This window comes from Sphaerulina musiva, assembly GCF_000320565.1.
Source record: "Sphaerulina musiva SO2202 unplaced genomic scaffold SEPMUscaffold_10, whole genome shotgun sequence".
In the NCBI taxonomy this organism is placed as follows: domain Eukaryota; kingdom Fungi; phylum Ascomycota; class Dothideomycetes; order Mycosphaerellales; family Mycosphaerellaceae; genus Sphaerulina; species Sphaerulina musiva.
In genome coordinates, this window is record NW_016017392.1 from 447,039 (window position 1) to 470,469 (window position 23,431).

General features: G+C 42.3%; 5 protein-coding genes across 5 annotated transcripts; 1 reads left to right on the top strand and 4 right to left on the bottom strand.

Moving 5' to 3' along the window:
• Positions 1–948: 948 nt before the first annotated feature.
• On the bottom strand, positions 949–1,805 carry SEPMUDRAFT_151398 (uncharacterized protein). The gene has a single exon (XM_016906793.1). The coding sequence runs from the start codon at positions 1,743–1,745 to the stop codon at positions 1,008–1,010; it is 738 nt and encodes a 245-aa protein (XP_016757452.1). The 5' UTR covers positions 1,746–1,805; the 3' UTR covers positions 949–1,007.
• A 2,138-nt stretch (positions 1,806–3,943) lies between these two features.
• SEPMUDRAFT_151399 (uncharacterized protein) lies at positions 3,944–5,478 on the bottom strand. Its single transcript, XM_016906794.1, has one exon. It carries the CDS (start codon positions 5,459–5,461, stop codon positions 4,256–4,258), a length of 1,206 nt encoding a protein of 401 aa, XP_016757453.1. The 5' UTR covers positions 5,462–5,478; the 3' UTR covers positions 3,944–4,255.
• A 342-nt stretch (positions 5,479–5,820) lies between these two features.
• On the top strand, positions 5,821–7,804 carry SEPMUDRAFT_91933 (ATP_bind_1-domain-containing protein; the record flags this gene model as incomplete). Its single annotated transcript, XM_016910572.1, has 3 exons — positions 5,821–6,117; positions 6,171–6,266; positions 6,327–7,804. The coding sequence occupies 3 exons, from the start codon at positions 5,821–5,823 to the stop codon at positions 7,098–7,100; spliced, it is 1,167 nt and encodes a 388-aa protein (XP_016757454.1). The 3' UTR covers positions 7,101–7,804.
• On the bottom strand, positions 7,530–7,882 carry SEPMUDRAFT_120192 (uncharacterized protein; the record flags this gene model as incomplete). Its single annotated transcript, XM_016901578.1, has 2 exons — positions 7,530–7,753; positions 7,810–7,882. 2 exons carry the CDS (start codon positions 7,880–7,882, stop codon positions 7,530–7,532), a joined length of 297 nt encoding a protein of 98 aa, XP_016757455.1.
• A 14,750-nt stretch (positions 7,883–22,632) lies between these two features.
• On the bottom strand, positions 22,633–22,833 carry SEPMUDRAFT_51683 (uncharacterized protein; the record flags this gene model as incomplete). The annotated part of the gene is made up of 1 exon (XM_016909199.1): positions 22,633–22,833. A coding segment is annotated over one exon (201 nt), but the record flags the coding sequence as incomplete, so codon positions are not given.
• Positions 22,834–23,431: the final 598 nt, after the last annotated feature.

Here is a 23,431-nt window from a genome sequence, read left to right on the forward strand (position 1 = left end):
GGGGGGGAGAAGGAAGAGGAGAGTCACCATGGAGGTAAGTTCGCCGACTCGCTTCGCGTGTTCGTATCACCAGGAAACACGACGTACGCTAACCATGGACCACAACCATAGCAGGACTCTATCACGACGACATGTACCTCCGCTTGCTCGCTTTGTCGGCAGACAAGTGTTCGCATCAACCTACTGTCCGGCGAGGTAACGTGAAATCATCACCCCTAGGGGGTAGTGGTTATAGCGTGGTTGGTGTGCGAAATTGACGAGAACTCGTCAACGATGTACCTGTCTACTGCTTGGTTGAGACATGATGTTGTTGTTGTTGTTGTTGTTGTTGTTGTTGTTGTTGTTGTTGTTGTTCTTTCACTACCTTCCAACTCTCGAGTTGCCACTGTCGCTATCGCTTGATCATAGCAGGCGCAATTTTCATATCACACATCCATCTCTCTCCGCTTTCTCCCCTCTGCCATTTTGGTGCAATGTCTGTCTTTTTGATTCTCGATCGAGTCGGCCTTACTCTTCTTTTCCGGAGGAAAGGCGATTGTTGTCGCGTGTTCCGAAATCGCGCGCGCTATTCAAAGTTGCATTAAACAAATAAGGGGGTGGCGACGACGGTCGGTTTTCCGATGACGCGAGTACATATACTACTTGGACGGTATACCTTTCCAGAGGAAGACCGGAGAAGTCATAGACCATTGTTGTGGATGTCTAGACTTCAATCTTCAATAGTGGGAATTCGCGACATTCAGGAAATGTCCGTATTCAACCTTAGGCATCCTATAAACTCTCTTGTTGTTTTCATGTTCACCTGAGAAATATATCGATTCTATCTACCTCCAATTTCCCTCCAAGATTTTTTTTCGCCGCTCGAGTCGCTAAGCAGCACTCAACCGGTTGGTTGATTGATGAATTTGAACAGAGCGCCATTCTTTACACACCCACTAGGTACCTCCGATGCAGTGATGATTGAGACGACTTTTCGTCAAATCACCTCACTCCACATTGCCAAGAATTCAAATGAAGGCGTCCGCTCCAAAGTCGAGCCCGGGAAAATCAATGCTAAAGTCAAATTCGTTCTGTTCCTTGCCATCACTCCGCAATGCCTCCCTCAACTCAGCCTCAGCGGGATCCTCCCTCTCGACCTGCTGCTGCGCATCTTTTCTCGCAGCAGCAGCAGCAGCAGCAGCGGCAGCAGTATTTCTCCCAGTAGCTCTCTTTGGCCGTTTCGACGGCCCTGCTACTGCTGCTGCCTCTCTATGCTCATCATCTTCGACAACCTCATCATCCCCTTCCTCGACAACAGTTCCCAACTTGCCGCCGCCCCGTCGGCGTCTCTTTTTGACGGGCTCCTCGCTCTCGATCCGATCCTTCCCCTTCCCCATGATTTCCTTCTTGTCCTCATTACAAAGATTGTTGCTCACCTTCCGCTTGTTATAGCCCTTGGGATTCGCAACCACAGACTTCACTCCTCTTCCCTCAATCACATCCATCACCATTCTCTTGTTCTTTCGCAAGAGATCACAAATCAGCTCAAATCGTTCCTGGAAATCCAGGCTGGTGTCTGGGTTGTAGCCAGCGTTGTTCCCGCCAATGGAGTAAAAGCACTCCTGCGTTCCTGTGTGGAACTGGTACGTCTCCAGAAAGAGAGCGCGAAGTCGAGCGGTGATGAGTGGCCGGCGATACGCACCTTCCTCCCCCTTGCGAGATCCCTCCATGCGGAGTTTCTGGTTGAGTGTGATCTGTTGCCGCATTTCCCACGTCAAGCCCGCCTGATGTACGTTTCCGCCCTCGCCTCCGGGAACCACGGCATTGACGGCATCGAGGAATCGTTGGATGAACTCGTCTTCCCTTTCGAGAATGTCTTGAAGCTCCTCTTGCCCAATCGGTGGCCCACGGCCCACCTGAGCAGGATAAATCAGCCGTCTGGCAGCTTGAAGATCGGGAACCTCAGGATCAAGGTTATTGGGTTGAGCTTCTGCTGTGCGTCGGTCATGTTTTCGAGCACATCGATTGCAGAGGTCGAGGACATGAGTGCGGTTTCGGAAAGGTCTCCCACAGCCTGGAGCTACGCAGGGAAGGGAAGCTTTCATGACAACGGTGTTTGGGTTCGGGGCTTTATTGCGCGGTGCTGCCCTCGATCTACCATTGCGCACTTTGCTGATACTGTCGGGCTCAGGGCTGAATTCGGAAGGGCCAGGAGTATCACTGAATGTGTCGGGGCTGAATGCTTGGTCAGAAGTGTTATATTGAGGATCAAATTCGTTGGAGCGCATTTCGGGCGAGAAGGACTGGTCGGGATTGGTGAGGGTAATGTCATGGAAGTGGTGGCCCTGGGGGTAGGGCCTGGTTGGCATACCATGTTGCGCGTTACCGAGGAGTGACATGCCCTGGTTGCCGAGTGCTTCAGCGGGACCAGAGTGGGCGAAATTCAAGGAGAGTCGATCGTACTCATCAAATATCAGGTTTTGTACGTCGTGGTGATACAATCTCGATGGGCCGATCTGTTGTGATTGCTGCTCATTGCGATCCTGTCCCCAAGATGGTGATTCAATCGTACCAGCAACATGTGCCCGCTCATGTCTCCCATACGGATCTGATGCTGCTTGCTCTGCCAGAGGTGGCTGCACGCGATCTCCCGCGAAAGCTGTGTTCCAGTCTTCCCACTGTCTCAGAGCATTGTGATTTTGCCACATATCGTCGTCTGGCCGCTTGTCCGCATGCTGCGCCGACTTCTCAATCATCAGGTCGGTACCGTGTTGTAGTGGCTCATATTGCTCGATAGAGGGCCATGGTACATCTGAGCCGTGAAGCCAAAGCGCAGGGTCAAGGAGATTCTCATCGAAGAACTGCCCACTCTGAGCCTCTGTAACCCTGTTGTCCTCGCCTTTAGTGGCCGTTTCAGGTTGCTCTCTCCCATTGTCGCCAATAGTAATCCCGTTTGCAGGTGAAGTTGTTATGGATTGATTCTGTTCCTCAAAGATGTGCTGCCACTGCATTTCATCTCCGGGGTCGATGCTCGAGGGGTCGAAGTAGCTGAAGATGTCGGACATGGCTTGCCGTACAATGCAGTCGAGGCGTCTGGCCTGCTGTACTAGGTGTTTTATGGTACAACGCTGGACCGACCCCCAAGTATGCTGCACCGAATACGAAGAACTGCGGTGCATGCAGTTGTGAATGGTGGTGCGGAGTGGGAAAAGACGTGCTGGAAGCCGCATGAGGCCTTATGCCATAATGGCACGAGGCCACGTTGTTTGTCCCAGTCTGGTGATAATCGTGGTAAGTGACCACGGCGAGAGACCTCGTCAAGCCTGGAGTCGAGCTGGACTGCCAGTGAATCTGCTGCGGGAGATGGGAGGAACACGGGAGCTGCTGAAAGTCCCACCCGCTACAAAGTACCTGTCGTTCTCGTTGCAGTCATTCAAAAGCCAATGCCGCGCTGTCGGTTGTCTCTCCAGATTGTACCTCGCATCTTTTCTTGCATTGCCTCCTCGTAGTCGTTTCTCCCATAGCTCCGTCGTACGATCGCATGGTATCCGGCCATCTGAACCAACGCCGTCCGCCAGCGCTCCTAGTAGAGTCACTCTCTCCTGTCAACGTCCTTCTGCTTGACGACAGTGGCCTACGAATCCCACTGGCTGGCACAGATGGGGCAGACTAGGAACGACGCGCTAGTCTTGATCATCTCGTTGACATTGGTCAGTTAGGTCCATATAGCAATCGTGTCCTGAAAGGTCGAGGTATTTGCAGCTGGACAATTCGCAACGGGTCTGAGCCGACGACACTCCGGATCGGCCACAATTAGCGTCGCCACATCAGCTCCTCGAAGGCGACACCGCGAGGCACTTGAAGACAGGAAGTAGCTAAGGAACAGAAATCTGCGATACTATATCGCGTGACTACGTTCTCGCGTGGAGAGGCGATAAAGGCGATAGTGAGCCATGTGAATGACATGAATTGGCATTGTGCAGACTACCAAGTGATCACAATCGCTCAACTCCATTTCGTGAGAGTCGGCAAGTCTCCATATCCTTTAAGGACGTGTCCCATCTGCCAGCCTCCAGGGCAAGCAGATACCGTAGACAACATCAGCACGAGTATGAAGATTACGCCTGAAAAGCCCGCGCAATGTAGCAAATTGTGAGGGGGCATTATCATTTCCTGTCTTTGTGTCATGCAATCATGTCGATCGTGAACAGGCCAATGTCCAGCATAACGCCTCCGGTCATGTGCCTTGAATTGGAGACGATGCCAAGCCCGTGGCTCAAGGGGACGGAAATTCCAATCTCCTGTGTAGCCTTGACACGATTTCAATGTAATTCTCGTCCGTTTCCATGGTCAGAATTCCATGCCTGATGAAGAAGTCCAGCAGCACCAGCGCACAGTTTGGCTTGAACTCGCCATTCCTCATGCTTTCCTTGACCTCTTCCACCGTCTTGAGCTGAAAGGACTCTACCTCATCGTCTGACGGCTTCGGCTCAACATCCTCGGGGAGCTCCAGGTCGTACACATACTGACACTCTGGCTGTACCAAGCGGGTCTCCCCACCAGCTCGCTGGTCGCGGATGTGAAAGTAGGTGACAGTGCCTACCGCCTTCGCCTTCTTCCTCACCAGCTCCTCCGGCAAACTGGCCTCTTCCGCAGACTCTCGCACCAGGCTCTCGAAAGGAGTCTCCCCCGTTGCGATACCTCCCGCAACGGTATTGTCCAACATTCCACCGTACGTCTGCTTGTTTGCCGCTCGGCGAGGCACCCAAATCCTCGTTTGCTGCTCCTTGTCCTCATTACCCTGCACATAAGCCGTCATGTGACAGCCGTACGTCGTGATACCAAACAACGCAGATGCAGCCCTCTCCATGCTGAACAACACCTCTCCCTGGGGCCCATATACGGGGTGCAATTCATTTCGCCATTTGGACAGGACTTTGAAGTATCCTGTGGCGTGCATCGCCCGAATCGTCGCTTGCACGACTTGAGTCCTCTCCGCCTCGGTCCTCCCCGTCACCAAGGTCAGACTCCTCTCCTCATCGTCAATGCGCCAATCCGGAAGGCCACGAAAGACTTCCGTCACGCTCGGGAGCAGGTAGCCCAGCTCGGTGTTGGGGTGGTCTTTGACGTACAGAGCATAGTATGTATTAACGTGGGCGAAGTACAGCTTGGGGTCGGTCTGGTAGTAGGGGAAATTGTCGCACTCATTGACCAGGTCGAGGTTGGACTTGGGACCTGCGTCGATGGGGGTGGGCTCGGCCAGGACCATGGCCGATGCACGCGCGCCTGTGCCGCCGGCGGAGAATCGGTCGACGTCGCCGTTGTGCTCAATGGCGTCGGGATCGGCGGAATCGCCAGTCTGCGCCGTTCCTGGCCGATGCGACTCGGCTTCTACGTCTGCGTCGTCGGCCTGGTTCCACGAGGCGAGACGCGGCAGATCAGTGGGGATCCAGTCGCGCAGGCGGTGGAGGTTGAAGGCCATTTCCTTGATGGTACCTACTCGGTCAGAGAGTCAGGTAGCGAAGGGGGGGAGGCGATACCTAGGTTCACTCCCGTCGTGGGAGAAGCTGATGAAACAGGCGTCAGACGTTGAAACCAGGGTCTCCACAGGAGGTAGCCTACCAACAGCTAACCTACCTATGCCTATGTACCGCTAGCCAGCCGAGATGGTTCTGGTATCCTTGGCAAAAGCTTATATTCCCGCCTCAATCTTTCCAAATTGCTCGCTGCCGCTCCGTCCCGCCACCTCATCGCTTGCATCCACCTGCGCCTCGCTCGCTCGCCGAGACATCCAGCGTCCCTCGCGCGCAGAGACACGGCGCATCACCATCGGGACGGACGATGCGCACGATTCTCATGCCCATCGGCCCCCCGGGCGCGGGCAAGTCGACTCTCTGCAATGGCCTTCAACAGTTCATGCGAGCCGTCGCCCGGCCTTGCTCGGTCGGCAATCTGGATCCGGCGAACGAGAATATTCCCTACGATGCCTCGTTCGATGTGCGAGACCTCGTGGACGTAAATGACGTGATGGAGCGCGAGGAACTCGGCCCCAACGGTGGCGTGCTCTGGGCCATGGAGGAAATCGAAACCAATGTCGAGTGGCTGGAGCAGAGCCTAGCACAGTGCGGTATGGATCTTGTCTAGAGGTACGTTGCGCATCTTCTCGCTGCTGACGGGAACCTGTAGAGGAGACTATCATTCTCGATACGCCTGGACAGCCAGAGCTTTCGACACATCATCCATCTCTGCCAAATATTCTCCATCGATTGGAGCAGCAGGGCTATCGCGTGCGTGTAATTTATATGTGATATTCTTATTATGTCCTGTCCGTGCTAATACCGCATTAGATAGTTGTCATCCAGTTGGTGGACTCTGTAGTCTTGACCCGGCCATCTTTATACCTCAGCTCTCTGCTTCTTTGCCTGCGCGCGCCGCTGCATCTGCCATATCCCGTGGTCAACGTGCTAACGAAGATGGACAACCTGAAAGCAGTTGGTGGTGCGGACTTGCCCTTCAATCTGGACTTCTACACAGAGATTCAAGACCTGCACCACCTGCTGCCCGCTCTCTCGAGAGAACAGACTGCAAGCGCTGGTGGGGCGTCTGGAAAGTGGGATGCTCTGAACGAAGCTCTCATCAGCTTAATTGAAGACTACGGATTGATGGGCTTCGAGACTATGGCTGTCGAGGACCGACAAAGCATGGCCACACTGCTCCGCGCCATTGATCGCGCCAGCGGCTATGTTTTTGCCGGGGCTCGCGGGACTGACGAGTCCGGCCGGACTCTGGACAACGAAGCGAGTATATGGGCCCAGGTAATGAGCGAAAACTACGGCCGGATGGATGTGCGGGATGTGCAGGAGCGGTGGATCGAGCGAAAAGACGAGTATGATGAGCTTGAAAAGAAGCAGTGGGAAGAAGAGGCACGACTAGCAGGCGCTCTGCCTGAGCAACCGGCGGCGAGTGTGAAGCGACCGACGAAAGGCGACAGCATCAGCACGGATGGCAATGACCCTGAAGACGACCTACTAGCCGAGCAGGAGAAGTGGCAGGAACAGCTAGCGGAAGCTCCAGCAGCTGTTCGCCACAGCAAGGTGATCAGAAAATCGACATCCGAATAGTCACCAATGTCCAGGGCTTGCCGGTTGCATACTGCACGGTGCCCATTGCAGACAATCGAGTCGCCATTTTCTCTGCACATGGCTTCAACCCAGCGGTCAACGAACCTGAAGCTGACCTCCATTAGGTCACGGCCTTGGTCTGACCTATTCACAAAGCATAAGATCCAGATCTATGGCGAGAAGTTCGGCCGGGATGTTACTAGCACCCTCTTGGATGGCGGATGGCCATGAGGTGTCATGGAGCGCAGCAGAACTCCCCAACATGGCGAAGCCACACACACACACACATACACACACAGTGCCGTGACCACGATTAACAAGGCGATGAGCTGTCGCAGAAAGTTCTCGGCAAACTATGATTGATTGGCTTATGTCTCGACTTGTCTGCAGCTGAACACAGCCCCGAAATTCGATCCTACTGCTGATAAGCTACCGGGAGTTCCGATGATCAGTAGCCAGAAGCGCCGACTTCTGACCCGCAATGCAGCCAAAGGCGGCATCACCGAAGATTCTGTTAGAATAGGACGTACGTTCAGGGGCCATCGACGTGTTGTGGTTCTGAGCATGTCGACCAAAGCTTTCTTCCTCAGCACTAGAAAGACTATGATGTGCGCAGGAACCATATCGCTGCCGTCCATGCACAATCATCCAAACTGTAACAGGTCAGCGTTACTACAGTCTTCCGTCTCGACAACGTATAGTGACTTACCCACAGCGGCTCTGATCTGTCCTATCCTTCTCAAGTTATTGGCACCCGCCCATCGCGCAGTTGTGCCAGACATTGGTGCACATCCCATTACACCAAGTTGACAAGTGGCATTCCTCTTGCGTGGTCGGGTAATAGCATTGAGCGGGCGGGTCAACAGCATTGACCGATATGGCAACGGCAATCACTGCGTGGATGATTGTATTGACTAGATGAGTATTCGTAAGCATGGGAACGAGGACTGCCTTGGAACCTGCCGTACATTTCATGATTCCGAGTTTCAGTCCTTCTCCTATTGGTAAGTTGGTCCCGGGTTGTGCACGACCGGTGTTGAGGGAATACCTTCTGTATATGCGAGCTCTCTCGTGCGCTAAGGCTTTGTAGGCCCTTGCAGACTTGTAAGACATGTAAGCAGACTATCTCGCTTGGCCAGACGTCACGCAGGCAAGCAAGGACACACATACCCTACACTTCCAAGCCCTTAGACGGGCGTCTGCGTGTAAGAAAGAAACTACCGATGTTGAAGTGGCACTACAAACTCTACCGAAAACCTCCGGGTTTATTCCTTGCGCTATTCCTATATGAAGAAAGCAGTAAAGGCCTTTCTCTTTATATATACCAAGACAGTATACTCTCCTTTGTTGATGTAGATTAAGCAACTTCCATTCTACTGGTACTAATCAACACATACTTCTTCTCCTCTCTACTAAATTAATTACCTCGGAACCTTCTAAAGTAATTGATATAAAGAGGATACGAACCAATCAGATCAAATGTTCCATAGAACACTGTATACCTAATTGGAAAGCTTCCGAGAATAATATAATAAAATCACAGAGGGACTATAAACTGTTATAGGGCGTTAAGCTAATAATAATCTAATTCTTTCTGTACCGAATTAAAGTTAGTTCTACTCGTATATTAGACGATAAGAATTAGAGATGTAATCTGATAAAAGAATAAGTTATATTATCTATACCAGGTAGAAATATAGATTGTAAGTAAATTGATTACCTCTATAATCTGGTATACTGTTCTAGAGTTTATTAAAATTCTAATATATAGCTCTATAAGGCTCCGAGATCTCTATCTCTACCTATCTGTAATTTGCTTCTCCGTTCTTTTATAATAGTCAATAGAGAACCTCAAAGATACTCTCTAGAGAGAGTAGGCACTTCCAGACTTTTTAAGGATCACCTAGAAAACTATAGAGTTACCGTAATAGTATGCTAGTTTTAGAGTAATCTATAACAGGGTTCGGAGAGCCTTTTTTATAGATTGTCTAATGCACATTCTGTAGAGTCTCCAGAGAAAGTAAGAAAAGCCACTATTTTTCTTCTTACGATATTTATATAGTTTGATACCTGATCCCAGCATTAAATACATCGATAGAAAGTTCTGATTGATCTAAATTGATCCTTTAGAATAGAAAACAATTTTGTGTAAGGGTATTATCAGTAGACTACTATTCCTTTCAGATAGCCTAGAGTCAAATTATTATAATGCTTTCAGAGCTATGCTGCTAAGATTTAGAACACGCTAAGTTATTGGTACTTAGAAAATCTTACTCCTAGCCAAGTAATATATTTCTTTAAATAAATACCTAAGATTCCCGAATCAAGCTGAAAGTACAAAAGCAGACCTTTTTGAACCCGAACGTTCTTTCTCTAGAAGACTTGAACTTTTCTTACCTATGGAGTATTACCTCCGAAGGCTATAAAAGCTTACATTAGAAAGTTTCCTATCCCTAGAATCTGAAATTCTCTATCTCTAGAATACTAACTAAATAAAATATCTATTAGACTATAAGTAGAGCATAATACGGGTATACGTAGAGCTATAGTAAGGCTAAGGCTATAGATCATAACTCTCTACTAATGAAGTAGAGCTCTATAATCTAGTTAACAAGAATCTTATAATGCTATAAGATATAAATGTATACAATACCTTAATAGAGGAGCAGTCAAATACGTTATTTGCATTCAGTTATACCTCTTTGTCTATATTGCCTAAATCACAAGAAAAGGATACGCTAATAGGATACTTCTAGACAAGCCAGGCTCATTTCTCTAGCTAGAGTATACTAAAGCTAGATTGATTGGTCCTGAATTCCTCCTACTCTAGCCTACGCTTCGCTTCAACAGGGAAGTCGGTCGCTCCGTAATAATAACAATTTATATAACACATTACGTAGTATTCTAGATAACCTAGTACTACAGCTGAAAATCGTAGTTTATTATAGAATACTTGAATACTAAAATAAGTATACTACCCGTAACTCTATTAGCCTATATAGGTTTTCTATACTACATTTCGTTACTTTCTATAAGCTTAGGACCTTAAACATTACAGACTCCTCTAGAACGTCTTTTACGCCGCCTTCTTTATTCAATTGTCAGATTTTCCGAGCTGGCTTATATACAAAGTTAGTCAAAGCTTACTCAGTCTATTATATAGTAGTGTCACTTTTAAAGTAGTGTCCGAGAGACAAGTACGTAATATAGGGATAATCACGGAATTAGGTTACGTTAATATAATCTCTTTCTAGGAATAATATTAATAAGGTTTAGAGTTTGCGTATATATATATAGTCGCTTATCGTGTCGGCTAACTCGACTCTTGTATATACTTATATTAGTACCGAACTGCTACCTATATCAAGGACTTTATAGACATTATACTAGCTTGTACGTTACCTAGATTAGTAACGAGAAGAACTTTACTATTAGAGGCGTTACGTTTGGCCGTATACAATTAGCAATATTAAGTATTGATCTACTTACTAAGTTCTACTATATATATGTATATATATATATATTACTCTATCGAATTTATAGAGTATAGATAGAATTAGATTCTGAATTGGTGTTATTAGTAGATAGATCGTATTTATATAGTACCTATAGTAGAGTTTCCTTCTCGTAGCAAACAACTACTATAAGAGTTTTATATGTATATAAGCTATTTTAGCATCCGGCGCTATAATACCTTCTATACTTATATTATAACAGAAAATACTACAGTTATTTGAGGGAGAGCTTTCTTAGCTATTAAAGGATACTAAAATATAGACAGTCGATAGTACGGAGGTAATTACTAAACTCTACTGCTCTACTACTCTAGATAGCGTATAAAGGGTATACTCTCTAATAGAACAGTACTTATTACCTCCTTAGTAAAAGGACCTCTTGTCGTAGAAGATAGGGATTGTAATATAGGCGCCGGACCCTTCTCTATCGAGTTCTTAGAGCTACGGTCTAGTATAATCTATTCTTTTGATTATTATAATAAGGTAATAAAGTAGGGTCTTATAAGGGTTTGTTGTTAATAGCGCCTATTCAATGTTATAAAAAATCTAGTAGCTCTAGTTACTAGGCCGGCTTCTATCTAGACGTTCTTTAAGAGTATAATCTTATAGCTAATAGATACCTCAATCTCTACCTCTAATTAACTATATTTATCTATAGAAGTATACTGTCTAATACTATCGTCGTTATGCTTAGCTCTAAGCTTAATAATAGAGGTATACAATACAGTTAGTCGCTGCTCGTTAAAGTTCCTAATATTATCGTTAGTAAAGTAGATATAAGTAGTATCCTTAAAAGATTAGCGCTCTCCTATAGAGAGTATAGAAGCAATACGAGTAGTAAGAACCTACTAGTCCTAACAAGTAAAAGCATTTCTATAGAGGCCTTTTAAATATTTGCGGAAAGTTAGTTACGTATTAGCCTTGTTAACTCGATAGTATAATTGAAGGTATAGTAATCGTTATGGCTACTAATATCTATAGTATAATTAAGATTAGTAATAAAGAGCGGAAGTCTAGTAATAGTTAGAAGTTAGAAGAAATTACCGAGAAGGATAATGTTTATTCCGCCGAATAGCAGTTGACTACTACGTACCTAAGAGAGCCAAAAATAAAGACTAATTACAGACTTTTCGTCAATAATAAGATAGTAGACTCTATAAAGCTTAGCCTATACGCTCTATAATATAGATACGGACAGCTCTTAAAACTAGCGGTACCTATAGGCAGTTCAAGGAGTTTGTAAAGGGTTTAGCTATTATAGCGTAAGTAGCTATACTAGTTAGTACTAGGCGGAGGACTAGATTCCTACGAGTTCTAGCTTTAGCCTATAAATATACAGAGGTAAGATTAATAATATATAATTTAGTAGCTCTAGTACGTCTATTAACATTTAGAAGTAATTGAGGAGGATCCTAGCTATCTAGAAGAGAGAGGTAGTAATTAAGTACTGTATTATATACTAAACGTTGCTCTAGATTAAGAAACTCTTTTTAATTGGTTGACTAGGAATCTATACAGAGTTCTATAGGGTTAGCCGCAATTTCTTCTTTCTAATACTTACGGGTTTTTATATATAGCGGGAGCATAAATTTTATACAGCGGGAGGCATTTTAGGATTAACCCTAAAGTCTAGGCCTTAGGCATCATTCTTGGCGTTGTGTAATAAGACACCTCCGCGCTCGCACCAATATATTAGCAGGCTACGATTCAGGCTACTACTAGAGCGATAGACGCGACGACGCGACGCGACGACACGACGACATTACGAGATGTACGCGAGATTGGCTAATAGAGAGACAGAGAGATACTGTCGATTATAGTAGGTAATATAGCTAAAGACAGCGGCAAACGCGTTTTTGGCTTAGAACTAATTCAGTTACCTCTAATAGACTATAACCAAAGATACAACTATTAAACAAGTTCGTCCTATTAGTATATTGTTACTATAGTTAACCTAATTTTCCGCTATACCAAGTCTGTAGTTATATGTATTGTTGCTGTCGCTATTACGGTATGTTAGGAAAATCTTCCTATATATGTATGCCTAAGGTTGTTAGGGTAAGCCCTAAGAGGCCTCCTGCTATATATAAAAACCTATACTTACAGGGAATTATATCCGGCGGGAGCAGAAATTCTAAATAGCAGGAGGTCAAGTTTGCCTAAGGCACGCCATGCCTATATCGCGCCGTGTGTCTATCGCGCCGTGTGTCTATCGCGCCGTGTGTCTATCGCGCCGTATGTCTATCGCGCCGTATGTCTATCGCGCCGTATCTATTGCGCCGTATCTATCGTGTCCGTCGCCGTATCTATCTCCGTATCTATTTCTCAATTGCCTACCTAGTAGGTAGGCATCTCTATCTCCGTCTCCGTCTCTATCTCTATCTCTATCTCTATCTCTATCTCTATCTCTTAATTACCTAGGTATTTCTATCTCCGAGCCTATTTGTTGCCTAGGGACCTTGTCTTGTCTTAGTTCTTCGAAAAGTCAGGTAGGTAGGCAGTACCTGTAGTATATACATTCTGCCTTAGGCAAATTTGGCCTCCCGCCATTCAGAATCTTTGCTCCCGCCGCATATAATTGCCTATACTTACGTTATAGATAATAGTAGATATTAGGGAATTTAACAGTATATTTACTAATAAAGGTAGACTAGTCTGCGTTAATATCGATATCTCGATTGCCGAGGGTATTAGTATCTGACTTATACTAAGTACGGCGGATATTAAGCTTATCCTAATATATAGGATCTACGTCTTCTTCGTCGAGTTGTTCTTTAAAGTCTTCTATATTAATTCGAGCTTAAACCTCTTAAGATAGCTTCTAAAGAGGGGCAATATATAGATCTAGGTAGTATTTATAATAGCGGCGGTACTAACGGTAGGTACTAGAATAGGTATCAAATATAAAGTTGTTAGTGCCTTATAAGTTAAAAAGAGTAACTAGTAATATTAGATAGGCTCTCTATAGACCTTCTAGAAGGACAACCTAAGTACGACAGTAATCCTTATATATAGAATTAGCCGGGTTATTCTTATACTTTAGATAATAACTTAACAGACGTACGGAGCCCTAGGGAAGGCCTTTTATATAAGGCCTACTTAACTCGTAGTTTGTAAGTACTATAAAGAAAGTAACATCTTTATATTACGGAGTATACTAGATATACTTCGTCTAGTATAATTTTCCTCTTCTGAAATCCTCTCGGGGAGGTACGTTGTCTAGATCCTTATTACCTAATACTAAGACGCGCTATTAAGCTAATAGGGGCCGCCTATTATCTTGTTTATAGCCTTGGCGGCAAGTTGGATAATAGGTTAATTATTAGAGGATACTATAGGGATAAGAGCTCTAAGTATTGCTTCAAATAAGAATAATACTATCTCTACCTTATTATAGTACTTGCTTAAGTATTTGACCGCTACCTATAGGTCCGTATATAGCAAATTATTGGTATTAGTACGCTATACTAGTAAGATTAATAGGTTTAAGTAATTAAGGAGCGTTTAATTGCTTTATACGTAGAATATAAAGTATACTAGATTTCGCTTTTTACTAGTCTCTATAGTAGCCTAAATGAAGTAGAACCGGCAAAAGGTATACTAATTATTAGTATTCTGTCCTCTTCTCTAGCGCTAGTAATACTCTAAGTATCTATAGCGTTATATACGATTGATTATATCTAAGGGATTAAATAGGCTATTAGAGATCTCTAGACCGAGACTAATTACGCTATAGTTAAATTAAGCGGTAGTTTGGCAGGGCTCTAGATTAATAGCAAAGAGATAGCGGCGCTATACGTCGGTAAAATTAGTACGCTTATACTTATTATCTATATTAAATAAGCCTAGCATATATAACTATACGAATTTATAAGCATTATTACTACTAGGTCCTTAGAATTCATAGCGATACTAGTAGTCTTGAATACAGAACTTTAGCTCTTTAGCTTTATTATATACTTAATTAAGGTATCGAGGCACTGTTAGAAGTAAGCGGTTACGATATAGGGGTGATCTCGGAGGTTAGTACAAGAGAGTTTGATCCTAGATTGACTATCGGCGTGATTCTATCGTTAATAGATATCTCTATACTAGTTAGGAGGTATAAGCTTTATTGCAAATTAGCTACGCTAAATATAAAGAAGAGATTACGCTTTATACTAGCGCAATAGGTAGGGGTACCTTGTAGGGCAGATATAGATCTAGTAATAGCATTTAGTAAACGTCGTACCTCCGGATTATTAGGTACCTTAAATATAGCTCGGATATCCTCTAATATAGTAGCTCAGTACTAAGAGTTAAGTTTTAAGAATTATTAATACTCCCTTTACGACTCTTACTATAGTAGAGCTTATAGACATTAGTATACTCTATACCTTTAATAGAGAATAACTATAGTTCTATATTAAACTAGCGCTTATTATATATATTATATATACTTATTATATCCGAGTTAAGAGCAATATTAAAGGTAGTCAAGAGGGTAGCATCAAACCCTAACAATACTAGTCAGTTAAGGTTATTATTAGCTTCTAAAGGTAGTCTATTGCTTTTATTAGTAAGGAGACGTATAACGTAGTACTCGTACTCTCGGTCTTTTAGACCGGATTTGTTAGAAGTCTTATAGTGTTAATAAGCAACGTACTACAACAATAGCGTAGCTTAAGAGCTTTAAGAGTAGTTATAATAATTGGCCGTTATAGTAGGTTTAGTAAATTAGAAGCTAGAGGTACTAAATTAGTATAGTATCGATTGATTCCTATAGTATCGACTCGTTATCTAATATAGGTTCGTAGTCTAACGTCTAAGATATCGAAGGTAATAGAGCTGTCTAAGATAATATAGACGATAATAATAGGAATTAGCAACGCTAAAGGAATTCAAGATAACTATAAGTAGCCGAAGACGTCGTATAAATTCCGAATTAGTTAGCAATTGCCAATTAACCTATATTACAGACGCAATCGAGGATTATTTATATCGCTTAGAAGCGATAGCAACGGTACGGTAGCGCTTAACGGAGTATCGTCAAACAAAGTAGCGCTTAATATAGTACCAATTAGTATAGCTGTCTCGGCGCGGAGGCTAGGTACAGATATAGTAGGTATAGGTATTAGTATAGGGCTCGGTACGATAGCCGGCGGATAGAGGTTTTGGTTTAGTACGAGTAGTTGAAATCGGCTACTAATACTCAATTGGCTTATAATTAATCAATACTAAGGATCGAATCCTAGATCGTTCGTATAGATAGATAGTAATAATTCGGGTATACTAAATATAGGGGCGGCGGTAGGTAAAGCGTACGGTACGAGTAGCTAGAATCGGCTGCTAATACCGAATTAGCTTATAATTGCTTAGTACTATATCGGAAATTAAGGATCGTTAACATTCGTCGGAAGTACGGTTAGTATTAGTATTAGTACTAGTGCTAGTACTAGTACTATAGTAGTACAAGATATTACTTTAGTCTTTTTAGCTAGGGATATATATTAAGTTATAGGTATACTAGGCGCTATCTGTCGATAGTTAGTATACGTCGTAACAGCTTTGCGGTGTCCGGCGCGCTTGTCTACAAAGTAATTCTTTGCTCGCTAGTAGCCGTAGGTATACCTCTTTATACCTAGATACTCGTCGTCGTAGTTAGATTCGAATTCTTTATCTAGATCAAATTGATTAGGTCGATCCGATAGGAGGGTACGCTTAAATAGTTGTTTGTTTAGTAGTTGCTTATCGCCGCCGGCTACGCTGTCCTAAACAGTAGCTATTAATTAGATTAGTAGGTATAGGTATAGTAGATATAGAGTAGGTATAGAGAGTATAGGGTAATTACGGGAGGTATAGGGTAGGTACGGTAGAATAGGGCAAGTATAGTTTAGCGGTAGGTACTTTGTAGTACTTAATTTATAGTACTTAATTCGGCGTATAGGTCGGTATATCGGTTTAGTACGTAGTTTGGTAAGCGTATTATCGGTAGCGTAATTTCTTCGATAGTATATCGGCGGTAGACGTCTTGTAAGAGGGGGTATGTAGTAATATATAGAGCATCCTTTCTACTACGTAGGACAAAGGAACAAAACTAATTCTTGTCCTTCGGAAAGGAGGGAGCGGCGTCGTATAATATACCCCTACGCTAAGTATACGCTGTCGCTGCATTACGCGGGCGGTCGCCCGATAGCCGATCGCCCGACGTCTCGGCTAGCGTTGCTGCCGTAGCCCGGCCTACCTTAGGCCGGTATACCTTAGGCTTAAATACCTAACTACTGCCCGGGCGCCTATAGGCCCGGCTGTTATACGTCTATAGTAGCAGTATACTTCGTTGTCGTTGTCGTCGTTGTAGCGGTAGGTATCGGTAGTATAATATTAGTATTAATATAAAGTAGATAGAAGGAAGCTATATAACTTAAAGTAGAAAGTTCTAGTCTACTTATATTATCGTAATACGTTATACTAGAGGAAGGTTTTCCTAGCTCCGAAAGCTGCGCTCTATACGCCTATCTTACTATATAGTACTATATAGCGCTACGCGCTATATACCTATATACGCAACGCGATATATATACTACGCATAATACGCGCGTAGTAGATTGCCTCTAGTAGGTATAGTAGTCCTTTACTTTGCTATAGAACTGTATAGGGAATGCCTCTGGTAGCTACTATATAGAGCTTTTTTTATACCTATAATAGGCTTTTATAAAGATAGTAACGTATTCGGTTTAGTATACTCTACTATAAAGGATACGCTAATAGGATACGTCTAGGCAGGCGCGTAGGCGCTGCCGAGTTTTTCGATTCCTCTATATACCTTTTCCTAATTAATTAGCCTCTACTCCCTCTCTATACCTAACTTACGCTACGCTTCGGAAGGCTAGAGAGATCGTTCTGTACCAACGAGACTCGCTATATTACTACTACGATAAGCGTAAGTTGTATAACTATATACCTAGTAAGGACTCTATCGATAATTATTTAGTATAAGCAGTCGAGAATTATAGAGAGTATAGAGTATACTATAGCGTCTTCGACGTCTATACTAAGAAATATAGTAAGAAGAAAGGTATTATATATACGTCTAACGAAGGCCTAGGATTGTTAAGAGAATATAGTAGATTTATTGTAGTAGATAGTATATATAGTACTAATAAGTCTCGATTTACTTTATTAAATATATATATCTAGGACTATAATAGCAAGAAACGGCTAGTAGCTTATATACTACTATAGTTACAATATATTATTTTACTCGCTACTAGCTTTAAAGCTCTGTCTTTCTAGGTAGAATATAGAAAGCCTGGCAGCTAGTGGCTTAAATACTATATTATCAATAACTCTATAAGTAATCAGAATGCCTTCAAACTAGTATTCGATCTAATTATCTAAGTATCGAAATACTACTATATTACTAGTATACCTTATAGACTATCCGGCGGAGATATAGCAAAAAACGAGGATATAGTACTATATAGACCGCGTTGCTAGTAGTATTATCGCTCGTACAAGAAATACCTTAGTTAAAACAATTCCTCGTAACGGCTTTATAGAGTCTTCTAGGCAGTACTAATAATCTACTATATAAATATATAGTACGCGAGTAGTCTATTGACTTTGCCCTTATATAGGCGACGTACTTCCAACGAGACAGTATAGTTAAGATAGGTATAAGTCTAAGGTACTCCGAGAATAAGTGTCTACTATAAACTTCCGTCTAGTTACGTACTCCGATAGAGACGAACTACAAACTACGTCGAGGCCTATTATTTAGAGTACAAACGCGGTAACGAGATAGTAATAAAGAGATAGAGCTTATCTAGGGCACTTAGTTACTTTATAGACACCGACTAAAGATAGTATAATAGAGCTAACGCAGTAGCCGATTAATAGTTACAGCTGCTACTTTACGTAACCTTAGATATAAGCGATTATACGATATCCTATACTTTATATAGGTAAAGGTAAAGGACTAGTATCGTATAGTAGAAGCTAATAAGTAACTCTTATTCTATCGAACCCTACTAGAGTTTAATGACTATTATAGAATCCACTTGCCCTCTAGTAAAGATATAGTATTAGACTTCTACTTCTTACTTATCCAAAAAGACTAGGGCTCGATAGTGCCGTTCTCTTCTAGAGTTTAGAAGATATACTTATTCTTCTCTATTATTACTTTCTAGAGTGTTATATGTATAGTATCTGAAATATCTTATAGAGAGTTGTAGAGGTTCTAGAAAGTTATATATCTTTTAAAGAGTCAAAATTAGGGCAGGGGGGAATCATATGCGGGGGTCAAGTTTACCTAAGGTATGCTAGATCTATCGCCGTTTCTATCGCTATATCTATCGCGCCGTATTTATTGCTATACCTAACGCTATATCTAGCGCCGTATAGATAGGGCGTCTATAATTCCTATTACTTCTAAAGCTCTCTCTACTTTGATATTCTCCTTCTACTTCTAATTATACTAGAGCTCCCTAGTCTCTACTATAGTTTAATCTTATAGTAGTTTTCTGTACGTTAGCTAATTTAGCCTTCTTGAGATCTAGGTATTCGTTATAGAATAGCGTAAGCTTTATAAAGAAGATTAGAGTGTTGTCACGTAATAATATTATCTATACCTTTAAGCCTTTGTATACCTCTTACCGCTAGAGAACGTATTAATACCGAAATAGCGTAGTTTGAATATCTTATTTTTTTTTTATATATACTTCTCTTTATTAACCTACTAGGCAGTCTATAGATAGCGTACTATCTTCTACTAGCGTTCAGGTATATTCTTTACGATAGTAGTAATACTAATAGGGTTTTTGATAGGCCGGGTAATAATATCTAGCTCTTCTACTAATTCTACATCTATTTAGATAGCTATAAATACAGCTGTATATATAGTATGAAAACATTCGTCGTTATCGCATTTAGGGATGTTATTCTATTCGTATATAGCTCGTTTGCTAAGGGCTATATAGGCATCGTTATATAGCTCGTCGGGTAATATATATCGGTATATCCGGTATAGAGTAGGGAACTGGGTCATTATAAACGTCGGGTCAATAAATTTTAAACGTCGGGCCCAAAGTTTGCCTTAGGCCGCATTATGTACCTAAGGCAGAATATTCGTATATTACCTGCTTCTACAACAAGAGCGACAAGACAAGACGAGACGAGAGCGACGAGACAAGACGAGACGAGAGCGACAAGAGAGGAGAGCGACAAGACGAGAGCGACGAGACAAGACGAGACGAGCGCAAGGAGACAAGACAAGACGAGACGAGCGTAACGAGACAAGACGAGACGAGCGCGACGAGACGAGACCGACGAGACGAGCGCGACGAGACAAGACGAGACCGACGAGACCCGACGAGACCAACGCGACGAGACGAGACCGACGAGTCGAGACCGACGAGACCGACGAGATATAACGAGACTGACGAGATACGACGAGACCGACGAGATACGACGAGAGCGACGAGACGCGACGCGACGTAACGCAACGCAACGAGAGCGACGAGAGCGACGAGAGGAACAAGATTAACGAGAGGAACAAGAGTAACGAGAGGAACGAGACGCGAAATACCTACCTAGAAAGGAGAGAGAGAGAGAGAGAGATAGAATACCTAAGAGAAATAGTTTGAGATATCTTCTACCTAAGGCATATTATGCCTAAGGCAAACTTTAGGCCCGACGTTTAAAATTTATTGGCCCGACGTTTATAAAGGCCCAGAGAACTCCTATATAAGCTTGCTTAGTATATATCTATTAGTCTTTTTATTCTTCTCTTAACCGAATGTTTTAGCTATACAGGCTCTTACTACTATATATATATACTTTTTAGTAGTACTAGAAGCTAGAAATACCTTCGAAAGCTCGTTTATAGCTACCTTATCTCGATTATAAAACAAATATCTTAGTATTATTGATCTAGTATTCGTCGAAGATTGAAAATGTCTAAATATAGCCCTTATAGGTCTCGTCCGGTATAAGTATATACGCAAGCGGAAGAACGGTTCTAATGAAGTTGAAGTAGAGTAGTAGTAGCCCTAATTTAATAATATTATAATTAGAGTCGTAGATAAGTACCTTAGTATTAATCTTGTATATTCAAATAAGCTCTAAGTATACAGAAACAAAATTCGAGCGGTCGAGCTATTTTCTATAGTTATAAGCTTATAGCGAATCTTAGCAAACTTATTATAGATATTACAAAGAACTAGTACTATAGCTATACTAGAAAAGCCTACTTTAGTAACAGACTCTATCTTTAGTCTTATAGTATATCCGAAGGAATTCGTAAAAGCGCTTCTTACGATATTAGCAACAATAGAATAGTAGCCCTATAGGATCTATACTAATATAGTTGTACTTCTCTATATTTCCAAGGTAGAATAACTACTTACTCTTAGTATTATCCTTATTAATAGCCAAAACCTACGCTATAGTACGATAGCTATTCTACTATATATACTCGTTTGTTTAGGCGATTGCCTCTAGTATAATTTATTATATATAATACTTCCTTACCTTATCTATACTACTAAAGTGTTTCCGGCCCCTATTCTTCATCTAAACAATACTATAATAACTACTATAAGCAACGAGGTATATATAAGCCGAAGGCTTATACTAGTAGAGAGGCTAAGGAATCTTATAGCGTAGACTATATACAGTATCCTCGTCATTAGTAATTACGTCGCTAGTATTATCGTCGCTAGAATCGTCGCTAGAATCGTCGCTAGAATCGTCGCTAGAATCGTCGCTAGAATCGTCGCTAGAATCGTCGCTAGAATCGTCGTTAGCGTTTTCGTTAGCGTTGTCGTTAGCGTCGCCGTTGTTAGCGTTATCGTTCTTAGCACTGTTTTCCGGCGTCGCTTTATGTTAAAGATTATAAGCTATTGATTGATTTAGTATCTAACGCACCTACCCGTGCCTTATATCTTTGTGCTTAAGCGACATCGGTTACAACCCTGACCATAATACTATTACTAACACTCCTACTTAACCGATAGTCGGTTACTTTCCGTAACGCCTTAATAACTCCTTAAAATAATCCTAGGACCCCTCTTAAAAAACCTCTGCCTTTATAGTAGGAAAAGAGTAGCCTCTGTTAATATATCCTAAAAATGCTCTAACTAGATTACTATTAACTCTATTCTCCTTTAACTTCTTTGCCCTTCCCCTATAAAGCCTAACAATCCCTATTCTAGATACGTATTGTTCGAAGGCCGTTTGATTCAGTACCTTAGTAAAAGTATCCGCCGTATTAAATAGTCCAGGTATATATAAGATCGTAATTGTCTTGTCTTTAACTAGTTGTCGTATAAAATGAAATTGTACTCGAATATACTTAGTTTTCTTATATATTTTAGGGTTATTCGAAATCCTGATAGCTACTTAATTATCGACTAGGATAATAATAGTTTCTTGTAGTAATCCGACGAGTTCTAGCATCTCCTTTAACTAGATAGCCTCCTTTCCTATATAATAAAGGGCAGTATATTCGGCTTCGGCCGTTAAGAGCGTAACGGTAGTTTGTTTCTTATATCTCTAGCTTACGGCTATACCTCTAATAGTAAAGATATAGTCGCTAATTGACCTGCTGTCTAAGCGATCCCCGGCGTTCTTAGCATCCATCGGTAAAACCTATTAGTTTACTCTTTAATTCTCCGTTAAATTCGAGTCTAGTATCTAGAGTTCTAAGTACGTATCATAGTATCCGCTTAATTTGTTCTTAGTATTTAGGTAAGGGATTTGAACAATATCGACTAGCTGTTAAGACCGAGAAGACTAGATCCGGTCGAGTACCGAGTATAGTGTATATTAGTAACCCTACTATTAACTGGTACTCTAGTCGCTACTTCGGGGTAGCCGTAAATTCCGGAGGTATAGGTTCCTATCGTTTGTTAGTAATGTAAGGAGTAGTGACTAGGTTAGATTAATAATCCGAACTTATTAATTATAGCCTTAAGATAAGCTATCTGAGTTAGTCTAATCTTACCCTCCTTCCTTTTAACTACAATACCTAGAAAATACTAGTATTTACCTATATCCTTTACTTTAAAGCGTTGTTTAAGTAATTGCTTAACGTCTTCAATTAACTCGAGATCTAGCCTAGTAATAAGCAGGTTATTGACGTAAACTAAGATAAACATTAAACCTTTCTTAAACACTGCGTTATTATATAGATAATAGGTAAAGCCGAGTTCCTTAAGAGCATTTATAAGAGTCTTATACTAGATTCGTAGTACTTGTTTTAACCTGTAGAGTACTTTATTTAACTTATAGACCTTTCCTATCTTCTTAAACCCTAGTAGAAGTTTAATATAAATCTCTAAGTCGATATCTCTATAGAGAAATACAGTTTTGACATCTATTTAATAAATATACTAGTTGTTCTTCGTCGCGAGTCTAAATATAAGTTGATAGCTTATTAGCTTTACTACGGCTGTAAAGGTCTCGTTAAAGTTTATCCCTTCCTATTACTCGAACCCTACGAACAACCTATCGTACCTTAAAGCGAGTGATTTCCCTACGAGACCCTCTCTTTATAGTAAAGACCTAACGGCTAGAAAGGGTAGGTATTCGTATTATTGATTCGTCTATCTTATTCTAGGTTATATTATCCTATAGGGAACTATATTCTTCTTTAATAGCTTTAATCTATTGCTTGCTATAAGGGCAGGAGATTGCTTCGTCGTAGGTCTTTAGTACGATAGGGTCGATTTCTACTAGCTATATTGTCGTAAGTTCCTTATTGTCTAAGGGTTCCTAAGTAGTTAGAATTCGTATATTGTCTTTAATTTCAAACTCTAGTATCGGTTCTAAGGCGTA

Bases quoted from the DNA above. Each gene is read 5' to 3' on its own strand.
- SEPMUDRAFT_151398 (XM_016906793.1), bottom strand. From the start codon at position 1,745: ATGCGGCAACAGATCACACTCAACCAGAAACTCCGCATGGAGGGATCT.
- SEPMUDRAFT_151399 (XM_016906794.1), bottom strand. From the start codon at position 5,461: ATGGCCTTCAACCTCCACCGCCTGCGCGACTGGATCCCCACTGATCTG.